We start from the raw sequence: 15,526 nt of genomic DNA, 5'->3' as shown, positions 1-15,526 counted from the left end.
ATTTTGTTATGTTACAGCCTTATTCTAATATTGAGCTGGCCGCCCGGCCAAACTGAGCAATCGGGGGAGAAGGGCCTTCGTCGGGCTGATGATCACTTTGACAGAGCTCCAGAGTTCCTTTGTGGAGATGGGAGAACCTTCCAGAAGGACAACCATCTCTGCAGCACTCCACCAATCAGGCCTTTATGGTAGAGTGGCAAGACAGAAGCCACTCCTCAGTAAAAGGCACACGACAGCCCGCTTGGATTTTGCCAAAAGTTACCTAGACCATGAGAAACAAGATTCTCTGGTCTGATGAAACCAAGATTGAACTCTTTGGCCTGAATGCCAAGCATCACGTCTGGAGGAAACCAGACACCATCCATATGGTGAAGCATGGTGGTGATGAACGGAGAAAAGTACAGAGATCATTGATGAAAAATTGCTCCAGAGCGCTCAGGACCTCAGACTGGGGCGAAGGTTCAACTTCCAAAAGGACAACAACTCTAAGCACACAGCCAAGACAACGCAGGAGTGGCTTTGGGACATTCTTTGAATGTCCTTGAGTGGCTCAGCCAGAGGCCGGACTTGTACCCGATCAAACATCTCTGGAGAGACCTGAAAATAGCTGTGCAGCAACGCCTCCCATCCAACCTGACAGAGCTTGAGAGGATCTGCAGAGAAGAATGGGAGAAACTCCTCAAAACAGGTGTGCCAAGCTTGTAGCATCATACCCAAGTAGACTCGAGGCTGTGTAAAATCTCTGCCAAAAGCGCTCCAACGATGTACTGAGTAAAGGGTCTGAATACTTATGTAAATGTTTTTCTAAAAACCTGTTTTTGCTTTGTCATGGTGGGGTATTGTGTGTAGATTGATGAGGGGAAATGTAATACATTTTAGAATTAGGCTGTAGCGTAACAAAAGGTGGAAAAAGTCAAGGGGTCTGAATACTTTCCGAATCCACTGTATACACGGTTATCAAAACTTCACACCAGGGTAAGCCGACACGAAACAGCCCTTATGGTTTGGCTAGGTCCTAGCCGAACTGTAGCATGCTGACGTCCCGAACTCGGCTAGCCGAACCCTACGAGTGTGCTTACACACTATTGATCTTGGCTGATATGTGGATTTATTGGTTGATAGGTGTATTTTTTAAAACATTTTAAGCAATTACATTAACAGGTATTAATTTCCATTACTTTTCAGATTTGTATCATTTTCCAAAACCTTTCCAGGCCTGGAAAACACCTGGATAAAATTCCATGACTTTCCCAGCATTTTCATGACTGTATGAACCCGACACCACCTAAACTCAGCAAAAAAATAAACATCCCCTTTTCAGGACCCTGTCTTTCAAAGATATTTCGTGAAAATACAAATAACTTCACAGATCTTCATTGTAAAGGGTTTAAACACTGTTTTCCATGCATGTCCAATAAACCATAAACAATTAATAAATGTGCACATTTGGAACGATTAAGATACCAACAGCTTACAGACGTAGGCAATTAAGATCCGTTAGGAAAGCTTTGGACACTAACGAGGCCTTTCTACCGACTCTGAAAAACACCAAAAGAAAGCTGCCTAGGGTCATCGCTCATCTGCGTGAACAAGCCTTACAGGCTAACCACACTGCTCGTGTCGCAAAATAAATTTAGGAATCTGTTATTCAGTTATTGCACTCATTGCACGCACGCGCCAACGAGCGTCTGCATTGCCAAGGGCTAAAATAGAAGTCCTTTCTATTTGTGACGCAGATCGCGCTGCAAGTTCTGCCTCTCCCATCTCCTCATTGGTTTATAGAAGCAGGTACTCACGTGCCATCTCCTCATTGGTTATACCCACGTGGGTGACTGAAAGACGAACGAGGTCAGTGGCGGTTATGCACCTAATTTATGAAAGTTGCCAATCGCAATGTAAAGTCAAGAGAAGACAAAGCCTGGAAAAAGAGAGATGACTAGAAATGATTTGGTTGACCGTTTTGTGTGGATTAATTGGCAGAGTAGAGGACCTTGTGCATTTCAGGTAAAATAACAACTCAATGTTAATATCCCAGGACAAATTAGCTAGAAACGAGCTAAATTGCTGTAAATGTTGAATGCTTTTCGACCTGTTCCCAAATGAAATGTAATTGGCTCAGTTTGTTTTGATATTATAACCTGCGTGTCGTGATCGCGTTTGGTGTAGGGGAACAAAATACATTTATGCACGATGGCGCACGCGCACAGCCAGTTTGGGTTACGTGTTAGGCATGCCGCAAGGAGGCATGAGGACTGCAGATGTGGCCAGGGCAATAAATTGCAATGTCTGTACTGTGAAACTGTGAGCTATAGGGAGACAGGACGGACAGCTGATCATCCTAGCAGTTGCTGACCATGTGTAACAACACCTGCACAGGATTGGTACCTCCGAACATCACACCTGCAGGACAGGTACAGGATGGCAACAACTGCCCGAGTTACACCTGGAATGCACAATCCCTCCATCAGTGCTCAGACTGTCCGCAACAGGCTGAGAGGCTTGACTGAGGGCTTGTAGGTCTGTTGTAAGGCAGGTCCTCACCAGCAAAGTCACCTATGGGCACAAATCCACCATTGCTGGACCAGACAGGACTGGCAAAAAGTGCTCACTAATGAGTTGAGGTTCTCTTTCAACAGGGGTGATGGTCAGATTCGTGTTTATCGTCGAAGGAATGAGCGTTACACCTGTCATTGCAGGCAATCTCAACGCTGTTCTTTACAGGGAAGGCATCCTCCTCCCTCATGTGGTACCCTTCCTGTAGGCTGATCCTGACCCTCCAGCATAACACCACCAGCCATACTGCTCATTCTGTGAGTGATTTCCTGCAAGACAGGAATGTCAATGTTCTGCCATGGCAGCGAAGAACCTGGATCTCAATCCCATCGGAGTGTGAGGGCTATTCCCCCCAGAAATGTCCGGGAACTTGCAGGTGCCTTGAGCGGGTAACATCTCACAGCAAGAATTGACAAATCTAGTGCAGTCCACAAGGAGACGCATCATAGTATTAATGCAGCTGGTGGCCACACCAGATACTGACAGTTCATTTAGATTTTGACACCCCCTCCTTCTTTAGGGACACATTATTCCATTTCTGTTAGTCACATGTCTGTGGAACTTGTTCAGTTTATGTCTCAGTTGTTGAATCTTATGTTCATACAAATATTTACATGTTAAGTTTACTGAAAATAAACAGTTGACAATGAGGACATTACTTTTTTTGCCTTAAAACATGGGATTGGTTACAGTCTATGACTTCATTGAAGTTCACAATATATCTTATTGTTGGCGTAACAGTTAAGAGCATAGTGCCAGTAACCAAAAGGTCGTTGGCTCAAATCCCTGAGCCAAACGTGAGCCAACGTGAAAAATCTGCCCTTGAGCAAGGCACTTCACCATAATTGCGCCTGTAAGTCACTCTGGATAAGAGCGTCTGCTAAATCACTAAATGTACATAGAGACATAACTAACTAAACATAACTAAATTCCACAATACCTCTTTCACCATCTGGCTTGGATTCTCTGTCGACACGGCGCCCCGCCGCACCACCACGACTGGTCTGCCAACGAATACTCCATCCGCTGTGCCTTCATCCGGCCTCCGCCGGAGCAGACTCTCCTACTAGCCCAGGGCTACTAACTTTAAACACTGTGTCGCTAGCGTAGTAGCGGCTCCCCTGTTCAGTCTACTGCTGCCCCCTGGACACTATGATCAGTTGGCTACATAGCTGATGCCTGCTGGACTGTCCATTAATCACGGTACTCCATTCTGTTTATTTATTTTTTATCTGTCGGCCCCAGCTGCAAACTCAGGCTCTGTGTGTAGTTAATCCGACCCTCTCTGCCTAGTCATCGCCATTTTACCTGCTGTTGATGTGTTAGCTGATTAGCTGTTGTTTTAGCTAGCTCTCCCAATCAACACCTGCGATTACTTTATGCCTCGCTGTATGTCTCTCTCAAATGTCAATATGCCTTGTATACTGTTGTTCAGGTTAGTTATCATTGTTTTAGTTTACAATGGACCCCCTAGTTCCACTCTTCATACCTCTGATACCTCCTTTGTCCCACCTCCCACACAATGCAGTGACCTCACCCATTACAACCAGCATGTCCAGAGACACAACATCTCTTATCATCACCCAGTGCCTGGGCTTACCTCCGCTGTACCTGCACCCCACCATACCCTGTCTGCACATTATGCCCTGAATATATTCTACCATGCCCAGAAATCTGCTCATTTTATTCTTTGTCCCCAACGCTCTACGTGACCAGTTTTGATAGCCTTTAGCCGCACCCTCATCCTACTCCTCCTCTGTTCCGCGGGTGATGTGGAGGTAAACCCAGGCCCTGCATGTCCCCAGGCACCCTCATTTGTTGACTTCTGTGATCGAAAAAGCCTTGGTTTCATGCATGTCAACATCAGAAGCCTCCTCCCTAAGTTTGTTTTACTCACTGCTTTAGCACACTCTGCCAACCGTGATGTCCTTGCTGTGTCTGAATCCTGGTTTAGGAAGGCCACCAAAAATTCTGAGATTTCCATACCAAACTATAACATTTTCCGTCAAGATAGAACTGCCAAAGGGGGAGGAGTTGCAGTCTACTGCAGAGATTGACATTACTTTGCAGGCTTACTTTCCAGGTCCATACCCAAACATTTCGAACTTCTAATTTTAAAAATGTATCTCTCCAGAAATAAGTCTCTCACTGTTGCCGCCTGCTACCGACCCCCCTCAGCTCCCAGCTGTACCCTGGACACCATTTGTGAATTGATCGCCCCCCATCTAGCTTCAGAGTTTGTTCCGTTAGGTGACCTAAACTGGGATATGCTTAACACCCTGGCAGTCCTACAATCTAAGATAGATGCCCTCAATCTCACACAAACCATCAAGGAACCCACCAGGTACAACCCTAAATCTGTAAACAAGGGCACCCTCATAGACCTTATCCTGACCAACTGGCCCTCCAAATACACCTCCTGTTTTCAATCAGGATCTCAGCGATCACTGCCTCATTGCCTGTATCCGCTACGGGTCCGCAGTCAAACGACCACCCCTCATCACTGTCAAACGCTCCCTAAAACACTTCTGCGAGCAGGCCTTTCTAATCGACCTGACCCGGGTATCCTGGAAGGATATTGACCTCATCCCGTCAGTTGAGGATGTCTGGTCATTCTTTAAAAGTAACTTCCTCACCATCTTAGATAAGCATGCTACGTTAAAAAAATGCAGAACTAAGAACAGACATAGCCCCTGGTTCACTCCAGACCTGACGGCCCTCGACCAGCACAAAAACATTCTGTGGCGGACTGCAATAGCATCGAATAGTCCCCGCGATATGCAACTGTTCAGGGAAGTCAGGAACCAATACACGCAGTCAGTCAGGAAAGCTCCAACCTCGGCCAACACCCCCCCCCCCCCCCCCCCCCACTGCTACTCGCACAAGCCTCCCCAGCTTCTCCTTCACCCAAATCCAGATAGCAGATGTTCTGAAAGAACTGCAAAACCTGGACCCGTACAAATCAGCTGGGCTTGACAATCTGGACCCTCTATTTCTGAAACTATCCGCCGCCATTGTCACAACCCCTATTACCAGCCTGTTGAACCTTTTTCATATCGTCTTGAGATCCCCAAGGACTGGAAAGCTGCCGCAGTCCTCCCCCTCTTCAAAGGGGGAGACACCCTGGACCCAAACTGTTACAGACCTATATCCATCCTGCCCCGCCTATCTAAGGTCTTCGAAAGCCAAGTCAACAAACAGATCACTGACCATCTCGAATCCCACCGTACCTTTTCCGCTGTGCAATCTGGTTTCCCGAGCCGGTCACGGGTGCACCTCAGCCACGCTCAAGGTACTAAACGATATCATAACCGCCATCGATAAAAGACAGTACTGTGCAGCCGTCTTCATCGACCTGGCCAAGAGTTTCGACTCTGTCAATCACCATATTCTGATCGGCAGACTCAGTAGCCTCGGTTTTTCTAATGACTGCCTTGCCTGGTTCACCAACTACTTTGCAGACAGAGTTCAGTGTGTCAAATCAGAGGGCATGTTGTCCGGTCCTCTGGCAGTCTCTATGGGGGTGCCACAGGGTTCAATTCTCGGGCCGACCCTTTTCTCTGTATATATCAATGATGTCGCTCTTGCTACGGGCGATTCCCTGATCCACCTCTACGCAGACGACACCATTCTGTATATTTCTAGCCCTTCCTTGGACACTGTGCTAACCTCCAAACGAGCTTAAACGCCATACAACACTCCTTCCGTGGTCTCCAACTGCTCTTAAATGCAAGTAAAACTAAATGCATGCTTTTCAACCGTTCGCTGCCTGCACCCGCACGCCCGACTAGCATCACCACCCTGGATGGTTCCGACCCAGAATATGTGGACATCTTTAATTACCTAGGTGTCTGGCTAGACTGTAAACTCTCCTTCCAGACTCACATTAAGCATCTCCAATCCAAAGTTAAATCTAGAATTGGCTTCCTATTTCGCAACAAAGCATCCGTCACTCATGCTGCCAAACATACCCTCATAAAACTGACCATCCTACCGACCCTTGACTTCGGCAATGTCATTTACAAAATAGCGTCCAATACTCTACTCATCAAACTGGATGCAGTTTATCACAGTGCCATCCACTGTTACTGAAGCACCTTATACCACCCACCACTGCGACCTGTATGCTCTAGTCGGCTGGCCCTCACTACATATTCGTCGCCAGACCCACTGGCTCCAGGTCATCTACAAGTCCATGCTAGGTAAAGCGCCGCCTTCTGTTCACAATGGCAACACCCACCCATAGCATGCGCTCCAGCAGGTGTATCTCACTGATCATCCCTAAAGCCAACACCTAATTTGGCCACCTTTCCTTCCAGGTCTCTGCTGCCTGTGACTGGAACGAATTCTGGAACGAACAAAAATCGCTGAAGTTATTTCCCTCACCAATTTTAAACATCTGCTATCTGAGCAGCTAACCGATCGCTGCACACAGTCCATCGGTAAATAGCCCACCCAATTTAACTACCCCATCCCCATAGTTTTTGTATTTTTCTGCTCTTTTGCACACCAGTATCTCTACCTGCACATGACCATCTGATAATTTACCACTCGTGTTAATCTGCTAAAATTGTAATTATTCACCTACCTCCTGCCTTTTGCACACAATGTATAGTCTCCTTTCTTTTCTGTGCTATTGATTTGTTTATTCCATGGGTAACTCTGTTGCTATGCTTTCTTGGCCAGGTCGCAGTTGTAAATGAGAACTTGTTCTCAACTAGCCTACCTGGTTAAATAAATAAAAATAAAATAAGAGTTTATTTACTAGTTATTGGAAGAGGTGAAACTATTGACTACATCTGTCTAGAGCTATGAACAAACACGAGGAGAGTATCTTTTCATTTTATTTTTTATAACATGTTAGTATGGTGTCCCATAGACAAATCACCCTACCTAAAGCAGTTTCCCCAAAGAGATGCAGCTTGTAGGATCTCTATACATAATGTTTAAGATGGGAAATATGTTTTCCCAAAACTCCTGGGAACCAGTGACTGCATTGAAGACACCACTCAGCCAATGCAGAGTACTGGGTTGATGTGTTGACTCCACTGCTGCTCACACCACCTCCAGACACTGGACCTAAGACCAAGGAATGAAAGAACTAGTCAATATTGCATAAATCATACATTTTCAGAGCATTTGAAATGGCAGCTTAACGGAAACTGTACAAAAGACAAACCTGGAAGACTGCTGCAGAAGATTCCAGTTTATCACCATCTGACACACTGGAGAGTTCAGTCTCCAAAAAGTTAACTCACCCTAAAAGAGAAGACAGTCATGACATTAGAACAGAATCTCACAAAGACAACAGGACTTTGGCATGCAACAGCTTAACTTGTTCAACTACCCAGACTTTATACACAATGCTTAGAACCACGCTATAAGAATAAAAACAGAGCAAGAAACAAAAACACAAATCAGTGGGTTGTACATCAAGAGGGGCAATTGAGGTGATCACAATTGAGTTTGACTGAAATACATACAAGACATGACGGAAGAGTATTCGTACGGAGGCCAGGTTGTCATTTCGCTAAGGCACATTTCAAGAGGGGGCAGTTGGACTTAAGCATCGTGTGTTGCAAAATGGCCAGGGGACGTCTGACTGGCAGTCTCTGCAGCAGGGGGACAATGGCTAAAACATTGCTGGAAATAAAAATTACTGAAGGATGTGAGCAAAAGGAGTTTACCTCACGTGAACTGGCCTATTGATTGTCCACAAATGAACTAGGCAAGAGAGCAGCTTTCACTTCTGATGAGCACTGGTTGGTAGGAGCAACACGTCATTCGCCAAGGACTTGTAGACATTTTCTGTAGCTGAGCAATGAAGCATTAACAGGACCCCCCCCCCACCCTCATGAGTAGGCCACACTAGTCATGTCAAGATCATACAATATTCCTCTAGGCAAATAAACTACCCATTTATTTACCAAACCACTAGTGCCCAGTGGCATCAAGTACTCAAACTAAACTGTTAAGTGCAACTATAGTCAAAGCGTTGACTACCAGTACCCCACTAACCATTAGCCACTAAAAGCTAAACCCCACACTTAAGCCTCAGAGGGAAAAAATGCCAACAGAAGTTAATTAAAATACTGGCACCATGGCACTTCCTGTGAAATGCAGTATAAAGTTATTCCCAGTTTTGGGATGTATATGTTTGAAGTCTCTGTAGTACCAGAGAAGTTAAAAACCACAGAAGGGACACATTTAAATGCTATGAAGATACACGAACTGGCTAAATGCTAACCTCCCCATAAGTACGTTCAAGGCACACGTATTTTCAACAAATCGTTTTAATGGGCTCCATGAAGCCAAAATTGACAAAAAAAAATAATCTTCAATGTTGATGATACAAAGAACAGAAAGTACAAAATCGTTCCCAGGTGGAATATTGGGGAAGAGTAGTAACAGTATGAATTGTTTTTTTGTTGTTCTCTTTAAGTTAAGTCCATTATAACAAGCACATTTAAAATGCAGGCTTCTGAGCAGAGCAAAACACAGTGGGCAGACTGTAGCCCACTGCAATTTGCAACTTCATGAACAGCCGGCCACTTCAGGCGTGCAGTGTCACCAGCCTTTAAGGAATTCACTCTTTTTGGAAACTTAACACAGGACCGTCGGCTATATCAAGAACCTCAATGGTATGGGTGAAGGCATTGCTGCCTAGCAACACAAGGAATGCATTCATAAAATCCAAAAAGCACTTCCCGGCCAGTTTTCAAAAGCATCTAAGTGGAATATTTTTTTTTATATACTGTTTTAAAACTTGGCAGGAGGTAGGTCGGACATTGTCGTTTAAAACAAAAACAGGAAGTTAACAAGCCCCATTGATATCCCCAATATTAATATTTAGGATTCAAATGGTGATGTCAGACAGTGCTGGATAGGAACAGGGCGTAGAAAGTAACTGAGGCTGTTATTCAAAAACAGCCATGTGAAGCAATATTTGAGTTCACTAAATGTGCAGCACCAACAAGTCAGACATTATGCTTTATCAATTGAAATGCCATAAGAGCAAATAGAGATGCATCCTTTAGAGAACATCGCCAACTGGAACTTCTATTAAACATGGTTTGTAAATGAATGGCCGAAACCCAATGGCTAAATTTAGAGACGCTCGAGCTACTTAAACACAGAATAGGACTACAAAAAATCATCAGGTCAACACGTGGACAAATTTCTTGAGAGGAGCGCATCTTTTTAAATACAGCCAGCCAAGGGATGATCTTGAATCGGGGGGCAGATTTTTACTCGTGAGCAGCTGAGGACAAGAAGTGGGCACACAGACACTGAGTTTAGGAAACAAGTTCACGAACATTTGAGTTTGACACATCCAACATGGTTACCCACTAAACAGTCGCAAATAGCTGAACCAACTAGTGTGGGAGGTCTCTCTGTATAAACAGTGCTGGGCGTAAGATGCAAATATGATCCCAGCAAATTGAATGAGTTCAGAGTACAAGGGAGGGAAGGAACGGCGCATTGAACTAGATGGCATTCTATACTAGTCAGAGGAATAGATTTGATTCCAGAACCTTGAGGAAGTGTCCTAGGCCTATTGATGCAAGCACATCATTATGTAAGTACACAACTCATACATACCATAACTGTCGTAGCTGTCTCTGTAGGATCCCCCAGAGCGATCCCCGTAGCCTCCCTGGCCCCTAACATTGGAGGAGAAAAAAAAAATATATAGGTAAGGTCGCTGTCCGATATAAAAGATGCAAGAGGGGAATTTCTACAAACAATTTGAGCATCTCTTAATTGGCAGTCGGACGTGTCGCCTCACCTATTGTCCCTGTATCCTCCGCCACCGGAAGAGTATCCTCCACCACCGCCGCTCCTGTATCCACCACCACTTCCATAGCTCCGGTCTCCGCCGCCACCGCCATAGCTCCGGTCTCCGCCGCCACCGCCATAGCTCCTCTCACCATATCCCCTGTCACCACCACCACCATATCCTCCACCACCTGGGAACAAACAAGCACAGGCTGTTCAAAAACCAACTCATATTAAAGGCAAAACACACTGAAATGTTTGACTACGGCCAAGAGGGAGGGCAGGACAAACGCTAATGGAGGATGGGGAGCACACCATTTTGCAGAATGTCTGCCCATACCTCGCGAGTAAACTCGCCCACCTCTTCCTCTCCCCCCTCCATATCCACCTCCACCGCCATATCCACCACCGCCTCTGGACCCTCTGAATCCACCACCTCCGCCTCCAGAACGACCACCACCCTTGCCTGCCTCGTCCACACGAATTGTTCTGCCGTCAACTGACTGCAAGAGAGAAAGGGGTTAACCATTTGTTTTATGTATGGGTTTAACACATTGACATTTGTCTGGGTGGTCCGTCATATTGTTTATAGCTGTACAACATTTCTAGTGGTAGGGCTAGATATTCAAACAGGTGCGCTATAATAATTATACATGCAAAAACGAGGTAAATAAGCTTCCTTAGAAAATGATCAACATATCTACCTTGCCGTTCATGCCATCCAATGCATCCTTCGCATCCTCGGCATTATCGTACTTTACGAAGCCGAATCCACGAGATCTTCCCGTTTCTTTGTCCCTGATGACATCAACTGAGCGAGACCAAAACATCAATTAACCAAAGTTCCCAATTTCTGATAATATATTTAGTAGCCAACCATCGCGCAAATAAAATTACTTAGGACGCACCTTTTGCTATGTTTCCATACTTAGCGAAAGCTTCAGCCAGAGATTCTTCTGTTGTGTCGAAGCTCAGGCCACCGACGAAAAGTTTTCCTTCGTCGGACATGTTTCTTTGTCTGCAAGGGAAAAAGCCCGGGTCAAACCAAATCCCATTAGGTGTCGTTACCTGGCCATTTCCATTAATATCAAACGTTACATAACGTACTCCCGATACCTACATGAGTTGCAAATCTAGCTAGGTCACATCTAGGGTAGTTAACAAATTGTCTGACGCACATTGCGCACAACATAATTAGCTCCGTTAGCGCTAGGCCAACCTGTCAATAATCATCGGAATTCAGGCTAATACAACATTTTAGAACGTTATTTAACCTGCTATGGTGGAAAACAAATTAAGCGTAAACCGTACGCGCGGATTAGCCGTCTGGCTAAATGAGTATTACATTTTTTTTTGAAAAAAAAAAAAAAAAACAGGCCAAGAAAGGGAGCGCCATTTTACACCACGTTGTTGGCCTGCTTCGCCAGCTGGTGCTAAGCTAAAGGCGGAGACGCAGCCATCTTTACAATGAAGTTGATAGCTAACGTAAGGTGAAACTAGAACTGAAAATAGAAAAATAAAAAGGGTTAAATATCCGTGTATTTAAATTTGTTTACTAGCTAGTTCTCGCAGAAAAACTCAAAAATCAGCTTAAGTGAACTGGCGAAATACATGTCGAAAATTAACGTTAACGAGTACTTTCGCTAGCTAAAGCGGCTTTCGAACCACGTTTATTCAACAATAACTAAATTTCTATAATTTACACAATAATTATTTAGAATACCTAAAGACGACCAAAATAACCATAAATTAGGCAATCAGCTAAATACACCAGCCACAAAATATACAAAAACATACCTTTTACGGACAGAACGAGAAGAGCTGGTGTTTAGAGAGGCACGTCGTCACAAAAGAAATGGAAGCGCACTCTGTCTATGACGACTGTTAGCGAAGTATTTAAACGACTTTGCGGGGGGGGGGGGGGGGGCGTGATCTTGTCTTATTTGAATATGGGCACATCTTTTTCGCGGTAACAATTGATACAATTATAACAGCTATTCAATTATATGAGTTTGCTATTTGAGTTTGTAAACTTATACGCCCAATGTCTTTGACACTTTTAAAGTCAGTCCAAATTGGGTAATATTTGAATAATTATTCAGGCTACTTTGCCCACTAGTTTTATATAGGCATTTTTCTAAAACATTTATCCAGAAGTGGAAAGGATACACATGTCAATGGTCCAGTGTGTCCATGCATCTCACAGTCCACTTTTTCTGCATGTACTGTATGTCACCCAATGCATAGGCTTGGTTTACTTGTCTCTGCAACTGTAGGCCTTAGTCAAGCTACTGTGCTTTTCTTCCTAAAGCATTATTGAAAGAAGAAGAAAAATAACCAGACCTTGCCAGATTTTGATGCTGGCATGAATCGGTATATGGAATTCTTTGACCTTTGGCATTAGCCTGCATCTAAACTGAACAAAAATATAAACAAAACATGCAACAGTTTTAAAGATTTTACTGAGTTACAGTTCATATAATCAAATCAAAGTTTGTCACGTGCGCCAAATACAACCTTTACAGGCTCTAACCAACAGTGCAAAAAAAGGTAATAATAGGTAAAGAAATAAAAACAACAGTAAAAAATATCAGTTATATTTTACCTTTATTTAACTCGGCATGTCAGTTAAGAACAAATTCTATTTTTCAATGACGGCCTAGGAACAGTGGGTTAACTGCCTTGTTCAGGGGCCGAACAACAGATGTTTTACCTTGTCAGCTCCGGGATTTTATCTTGCAACCTTTCGGTTACTAGTCCAACGCTCTAACCACTAGTCTACCTGCCACCAGAAATAACAGTAGTGAGGCTATATACAGTAGCAAGGCTATAACAGTAGCAAGGCTATATACAGGCACCGGTTAGTCGGGCTGCTTGAGGTAGAATGTACATGTAGATATGATTAAAGTGACTATCCACATATGATAAACAGAGAGTAATAGTAGCGTAACAGAGGGGTTGGCAGGTGGTGGGTGGCGGGATACAATGCAGATAGCCCGGTTAGCCAATGTGCGGGGGCACTGGTTGGTCGGGCCAATTGAGGTAGTATGTACATAAATGTATAGTTAAAGTGACTATGCATATATAATAAACAGAGAGTAGCAGCAGCGTAAAAGAGGGTTTGGGGGAGGCACACAATACAAATAGTCCGGGTAGCCATTTGATTATCTGTTCAGGAGCCTTATGGCTTGGGGGAAAAAATGGTTGAGAAGCCTTTTGGTCCTAGACTTGGCACTCCGGTACCGCTTGCCATGCAGTAGTAGAGAGAACAATCCATGACTGGGGTGGCTGGGGTCTCTGACAATTTTTAGGGCCTTCCTGTCACGTCTGCTCCCGCTCTTCCCCCACTGGCACTTGAGGGCGCCAGGCTGCCCTGCATCACGCACTCCTGCCATCTTTTACGCACACCTACCTTCCCTCGTCACGCGCATCAGTGATATTGGACTCACCTGGACTCACTCATCACCTGTTTACCTCCCCTATATTTGTCAGTTCCCCTGCTCTGTTCCCAGCTGCTGCATTAATAGTTTGTTGTCTGTATTACTCGTTTGCTGACGCTGTTCCTGTCTCGTTCTATATTAAATGTTTGACTCCCCGTTCCTGCTTCGTCTCTCCAGCATCACGCATGTGACAGAATGCAGCAGCCAACATATGAAGCATCGGGAGCACTGGCGTTCTGGATGGTGGTGACTTCAGCTCTGGGTCCCCGCCGATGGAACCGGGGGTGCCTAGCCAGCTCGTCGGGCTTCCACACCCTAGCCTTGCCCCGGTTGGCGCCCATCCCACGTCGGGCCTCAGACAGATTTTCTGTTCTTGTTTGCCCAGCCGGCCCAGGAGTTCTGGTGACGTCGGGGTGGATTCCGCCGCCGATGGAACTGGGGGTGCCTAAGCCAGCCCGTCGGGCTTCCACGCCCTGGCTGGCTCGAGAGGTTTCCTTGCCTCGGTTGGCTCGGCAGGTTTCCACCCCGTGTCACACTCCACCGGATCATCGGGCTCCCTCGCTGCAGCAGGATCGCCAGGCGTCTTGCCTCAGCCGGCTCGCCAGGCTCCCACCGGTTTGTTGGGCTTCCACACCCCAACCGGCTATCCCAGCACTCATGTCTCGGCCAGTGCGCCCAGGCGGGACACCGGGTGGAGCCCCTAGAGAGGGGGGGTACGGTCAGGTCTGCTCCTGCTTTCCCCCCCCTGGCGCTTCAGGGCGCCAGGCTGCCCTGCATCACGCACTCCTGCCATCTTTTACGCACACCTGCCTTCCCTCGTCACGTGCATCAGCGATAGTGGTCTCACCTGGACTCACTCATCACCTGTTTACCTCCCCTATATTTGTCAGTTCCCCTGCTCTGTTCCCAGCTGCTGCATTAATAGTTTTTTGTCTGTATTACTTGTTTGCTGACGCTGTTCCTGTCTCGTTCTATATTAAATGTTTGACTCCCTGTACCTGCTTCGTCTCTACAGCGTCATGCATGTAACACTTCCTCTGACACCACCTGGTGTAGAGGTCCTGGATGGCAGGCAGCTTAGCCCCAGTGATGTACTGGGCCGTTCGCATTTCCCTCTGTAGTACCTTGCGGTCGGAGGCCGAGCAATTGCCGTACCAGGCAGTGATGCTCTCGATGTTGCAGCTGTAGAAACTTTTGAGTCAAATGGTGGTCATATAAGGAAATCAGACAATTAAAACATATTCATTAGGACCTCATCGAAATATTTCACATGACTGGGAACACAGATATGCATCTGTTGGTCACAGATACCTTAAAAAAAAAGGTAGGGGCGTGGATTAGAAAACCAGTCAGTATCTGGTGTGACCACCATTTGCCTCATGCAGCACAACACATCTCCTTCGCATAGAGTTGATCAGGCTGTTGATTGTGGCCTGTGGAATGTTGTCCCAAACCTCTTCAATGGCTGTGCAAAGTTAATTAATATTGGTGGGAACTGGACGCTGTCCAACACATCGATCCAGAGCATTTCAAACCTCAATGGTTAACATGTCTGGTGAGTATGCAGGCCATAGAAGACCTGGGATATTTTCAGCTTCCAGGAATTGTGTACAGATCCTTGCGACATGAGGCCATGCATTATCATGCTGAAACATGAGGTGATGGCAGCAGATGAATGGCAGGACAATGGGCATCTCACAGTTCTCTGTGCATTAAAATTGCCATCAATAAAATGCACGTAAAAATTGTGTTCG

The 15,526-nt window shown here is 45.5% G+C and overlaps 1 protein-coding gene across 8 annotated transcripts; it reads right to left on the bottom strand.

Moving 5' to 3' along the window:
- Window positions 1-7,388: 7,388 nt before the first annotated feature.
- Window positions 7,389-12,208, bottom strand: LOC139386579 (cold-inducible RNA-binding protein B-like). Of its 8 annotated transcripts, none has more exons than XR_011629075.1 (8): window positions 12,130-12,206; window positions 11,241-11,350; window positions 11,037-11,143; window positions 10,694-10,835; window positions 10,343-10,523; window positions 10,156-10,217; window positions 7,733-7,812; window positions 7,389-7,632 (listed from the first exon to the last, which is right to left on the bottom strand). XR_011629075.1 is itself a non-coding variant. In XM_071132237.1 (7 exons), the coding sequence occupies exons 2-7, from the start codon at window positions 11,338-11,340 to the stop codon at window positions 9,801-9,803; spliced, it is 627 nt and encodes a 208-aa protein (XP_070988338.1). In that variant the 5' UTR covers window positions 11,341-11,350; window positions 12,130-12,208; the 3' UTR covers window positions 8,831-9,800. The 8 variants fall into 8 exon arrangements, 3 of the variants coding, with proteins under 3 accessions (XP_070988338.1, XP_070988341.1, XP_070988340.1); XR_011629074.1 differs by having other exon boundaries at window positions 10,673-10,835; window positions 12,130-12,204; XR_011629076.1 differs by having other exon boundaries at window positions 10,721-10,835; window positions 12,130-12,204.
- Window positions 12,209-15,526: the final 3,318 nt, after the last annotated feature.

Source organism: Oncorhynchus clarkii, chromosome 28 (assembly GCF_045791955.1).
Source record: "Oncorhynchus clarkii lewisi isolate Uvic-CL-2024 chromosome 28, UVic_Ocla_1.0, whole genome shotgun sequence".
NCBI classification, from domain to species: Eukaryota; Metazoa; Chordata; class Actinopteri; order Salmoniformes; family Salmonidae; genus Oncorhynchus; species Oncorhynchus clarkii.
The sequence above is the reverse complement of the archived record's forward strand: the minus strand, read 5'-3'. Positions and strand labels throughout refer to the sequence as shown.